Genomic DNA, 5,075 nt, shown 5'->3' with positions numbered 1-5,075 from the left:
AAGAAACAGTAAGGGGACAAAAGAGAGACCCAATAATTCTTATGGAGTGGGCGGAAAAGCACTTTTTTTTTTTTCCACTCCATGTGAGTCCGACCATTCCAAATAATCCAAACACAGGACTCTTTTAGTCTTCCTTTGAAGGCAACACATTTTATTTTTAATTTTTTATACTTTCTCTCAATTTTTTTATTGAGAGAAATTCAAATTTTTTATTTATTTATTGTTTCTTTGGAATAAGTGGATGAAAAAATATATATAAAATCAATGGTTTTCTAGCACAATGGTTCTTCCGTTGCATAAGTTATCATATAACCGAAATAAGTCTCTGAATCACATGTCATTAATCTTTATCATATTTTGGGTTTGGCGAAAATTTGCACAAGTCATTTAGTTTGAAAAATTGCAACCTTTAAATTATGATAAAAACAGGTTGACAATCAGGATGCAGCAAATTGGTTGTATCATTGGTCGAAAACTAGCTACTACAGTTTTACTAGTACGGATCAAAATGTTATGATGTACACAACTTTAACCTTGATGACATTATAGTTTGATTTGATATAAAATTTTAGAAATTTCCGCAAATAGGAAATTTTGAATAAATTTTATTAGAATAATTGTATATTATTCAGTTATGTGTAAAATTATACAAGGTGGTCTATTTATAGGCATATTCTATAAGTGCCGTACAAGTAATGTCTACTGTACGAGTAAGAATAGACAATTCGCATGGGCATATACGAGCCTAGAAACCCAATGTGCTCTAATATGCTCTTTAAACTTTAGATGAATTGCAAGAAACCAACTTGGGTTTGGATACAAGATCATGGAAACAAGTCGGCAAGGGAGGTATGGTGAAGATTATTGATTAGGTAATCATGAGATGGAATGGGTTGCACTTGTAAAGTGCTTGAAGAGAGAAATCAACATGTGCTTTTTATCAGCAAGTGCGTATTTAGCAAGAAACAATATATTGTTACCCATTCGAGTACCGAGGTTGAGTACCATGACTTTGTTGGTGAATGTTTGAGCTTCTTAGACTCCAATGACACTCAACGAATAAGAGTGATCCCCATTCCCAAGCCATGAGTTTTCTTATCCACTATTGATGTCATCTTCAAACTCAAGATAGCTTCATCAATGTCGCCTTTAATCAAGAGTTTGAATTGTGATGTTATTGTATCTCTCATGAATCACATTTAGCACCTATTGATTTATTGATTGTAAGTAAAAGCAAAGAACATTATTTTGTCATTTATTTTAGTCAAGTCTAGGGATCCTCTTAGGTCAACTATAGTCTCTATATTTTTTGATAATCAACTATAGTCTCTATACGTATGTACACACTGGTGTAACATACTATATGCCAAAATTTTATAGAATACAGATTCAATTCAAATGATTTTATTATTTTCACCGTCCAAAAATTTTTCAACACGAAAAATGGCTGCTATTTGGAAGAAGATTGAAACATTGATGCCCATACTGGTGTAACATACTATATGCCAAAATTATATAGAATACAGATTCAATTCAAATGATTTTATTATTTTCACCGTCCAAAATTTTTTCAACACGAAAAATGGCTGCTATACGGAAGAAGATTGAAACATGAATGGATACCCTCATACCCATACTCTCTCTCGTATAAACCAGCTAATTAAGGCACAAGGTAAAGCATCCATATCTAATAATCATATAAAATCATATAACACGTGAGCACGTTGGTCAAAACTCTGAAGTCAACTTTCTTATGATTCCTCAGGTACTCTTCTATATCGAACCGCGTGGAGCAAATAACATCACGTACAGTTCTCGGAGAAACGACACAGAAACTGAAGCTCAGGGGGAGAGAGTGGCCCTCTAAACTATAACGCACAGTGTCTCACTCTCTTTTGACGTTGTGTCTGCGTGCGTATGCGTGTGTGCGAGAGAGAGAGAGGCAGATAAAACTTAGAAGTCAACCAAAGACCCACGCTTTTTTCATTGTATTTGTAGGAACAGTTTGGGAAGGCATATATAGTTGTATATGAGTTGACGCGTCAACCATTCGTCGGCAACTTAATGCTAAGAATTCTTATATTCCTTCATATTATACTTAAAAAAAAGTTAAGTGATTCAAACAATCTTCAACAAATATATTGTGTATAGTCTCGTCAAAATCTTAGTAATATACGTAGTATTGTAATATTATCCCTATACTTAAAAAAAGTTAAGTGATTCAAACAATCTTCAACAAATATATTGTGTATAGTCTCGTCAAAATCTTAGTAATATACGTAGTATTGTAATATTATCCCTACTTAGTATGGTACATTATTCCAAGTCAAAACCCTTTTTTTATTCAGAAAAATATATATAGGTAACGCGTCCTATTAGCTTAGTGATAGTGATGACAACGTCGCACGCATCCACATGCTGCTTAGTCATGGACTCTCACGGGACCAATATTTATTTTATTTTATTTTATTTATTCAGTTTTTAATTGATTTCTTTTGTGCGTGTATTTCATTGTAATTGGCTCACACGTCCTATCATAACATTTTTCTATAAATAGCCCGCCAGCCTCTCCTCTTACCCGATCTATTTTCTTATCCGTCAAATAGAGCCTTAACTTTTCACGGCCTTCCTGTCTTCGCCTGAATTTCTCTCTATAAATGAAACTAAATTTAGACATATTTTTGAGAGCACCGATCTTTTGAAGCTTTTGTAAAGAACCAAGATAACAAATCACCAGGTTCTTTCAGAATTAGAACAATTTTCCTTCTGGGATTATTGTTTCAGAAATATATATTTCTACAGATTTTCTGCAAACCCTATAAAATTAAGATGGTCTGTTTGGTTTCTCGAACGGGAAGAGAGTTGCAAAGGTACAACAACTTGGGTTGCCGCCAAGTCGTAGGGTGAGTTTCATTGTCATTGAATTTATCATCATTTTCTTCTTGTTTTTTAATGAATCAGAAATTTTATGTTGAATTTTTTTTTTTTTTCCTTTCAAGCTGGCCTCCATTTTAAATTGAAACTACGGCTCTGCACGTTTATGTTCTTCTAGAATATAATATGTCAAAGTCATTTGACATGAATCCATATTGAATTGAATGGCTGGCCCCCATTTTTAATTTCTGGACTGTGGCCTCTCTCCTTTTCGATTTCTGTTTCATTTTTGCATAATTTGCTGGCCTTTGGGTCCTTGTTTTTCTCTTTGTTTAGAAATTATCTTATGGAGCAACTCCATGAAAAGTTATGTGGGTCTCATATGTTGTAAGAGGATGATTTCATAGAGCCGCTCCTTGAGATACCTCTCTAGGTTAGGTGGGAAGTTCTTTGATTTTGTTTCTTGGTCAACTATGGAAACTAGCATTTGATTGGAAGCCGTGTGCATGATGTATATATAGCCTATACAAAGAATGCATTGATTATCAAAAAAAAAATTTTAAAAAAATGAACGCATTGTCTCATTGTTCTATTGTTTAATATTGCAGATGCATACCTTATAGATATAAAAAGGGCAGTGATGGTAACAATAGCAATGAATTGGAAATCCTTGTTATTAGTTCACAAAAAGGCCAAGCAATGATGTTCCCCAAGGTACCACTTAATTTACAAGATTGTAAATGGTAGTTCTATTTAAGAAAGAAAGAAAAAAAACTTCTCATTATATATAATAGACTATTCTTTTTATTTAGTTTGATTATTCATTACCATTCTATTGGCTTATCAGGGTGGTTGGGAACTTGACGAATCTGTGGAAGAGGCCGCTTCTCGAGAGTCACTTGAAGAAGCCGGGGTTCGTGGCAATGTTGAGGTTAGTGTTTTGTCACTTTCTTGAATATTTGATTAGTATAGCTTTTGAAAGTAAATTCATATTTTTTTTAGATATCACTGTAGTTTTACACAATGAACTAACCTAGCTAAATAAAAATATGAAGCAGTGTCAATAAACTCAATATTCCTACCCTTGTTTTTTTTATTTCTAACTTTGATATGATTTTTGTGATGCATATTACAGTGTAAATTGGGCAAATGGACTTTCATTAGCAAACGCTATGGAAAATGTTATGAAGGCCACATGTTCCCTTTATTAGTCCAGGAACAACTTGAATTATGGCCGGAGAAGAATGTCCGCCGCAGAATATGGGTATGTTCTTGCTCAACAAATTAATTAATTTTTTTCTTGTACATTAATATTCTGTGTCATATATATATGTGTACTAACTATTCTGTGTTTGTAATTGTTTGCTATATATAGATGTCAGCGGCCGAAGCCAGAGAAGTTTGCAAGCATTTGTGGATGAAGGAAGCCTTAGACGTATTGATTGAACGGCTTAAATCTCCACAGCAACAGAAGAAAGAAGATCTTCTACCATGTTTTCCAATTTAGAGAACATTAATAAATAAATTGTTTTGTACATAGACATTTCTCACAGTCAAATGTTCATCATTGAATCTTCAAAAAACCAGAAGATCAAACGGCTGTTTAGAGCGCAGAGCTAGGCAGGCAAGGGTTGTAGAGAAAACGAAGTGACAACTGCTTGTAAATTCATGGAGTCCTGGTGTTTGTTGCACCTTACTGAAATGTTGATTTTCTATGTAACACTCGTTCATCAGGAACCAAATGAAAATACGAGAAAGGAAAATATCACTTACAAGTTATCATGAACATGTTGAAATTAAACTTTTCCCATTAAAAAAAAAAAAAAAAAAAAAAAAAAAAAAAAAAAAAACCCATGAACTGTTTTTGGGTGGGGTTGTTATTTATGTATTTTTGGGATTTTTATTTAATGGTAAGAATGATCAATCCGGGAAAGCCCTACTTGTCATGATCATAACAGTACCTACTTCTAATAATGTACTTTTGGTTTATTTGTTCCAAATTCAACAAAAAAAAAAAAAAAAAAAAAAAAAAAAAAAAAAACAAATCCAAACTAATTGAATACTTCTAACATAAATTCCCAAATTGGTTTGCCACTGTCATAAAATATATAAAAGATATAATTGACAATTCTAAGTTCTATATTATCCCTTTCGTACAACAGATTCTCGGAGAAAAATGATACTAAATTTATACCATCAGC

At 33.0% G+C, this 5,075-nt stretch overlaps 1 protein-coding gene across 1 annotated transcript; it reads left to right on the top strand.

Moving 5' to 3' along the window:
- Positions 1 to 2,597: 2,597 nt before the first annotated feature.
- On the top strand, positions 2,598 to 4,650 carry LOC115982000 (nudix hydrolase 17, mitochondrial). The gene is made up of 5 exons (XM_031104471.1): positions 2,598 to 2,903; positions 3,483 to 3,588; positions 3,722 to 3,805; positions 4,010 to 4,138; positions 4,250 to 4,650. Exons 1-5 carry the CDS (start codon positions 2,830 to 2,832, stop codon positions 4,379 to 4,381), a joined length of 525 nt encoding a protein of 174 aa, XP_030960331.1. The 5' UTR covers positions 2,598 to 2,829; the 3' UTR covers positions 4,382 to 4,650.
- The last annotated feature ends 425 nt before the right edge of the window (positions 4,651 to 5,075 follow it).

The sequence above is a fragment of the Quercus lobata genome, chromosome 3 (assembly GCF_001633185.2).
Source record: "Quercus lobata isolate SW786 chromosome 3, ValleyOak3.0 Primary Assembly, whole genome shotgun sequence".
Classification (NCBI taxonomy): Eukaryota; Viridiplantae; Streptophyta; class Magnoliopsida; order Fagales; family Fagaceae; genus Quercus; species Quercus lobata.
This window is presented reverse-complemented; position numbering and strand designations above follow the sequence as displayed.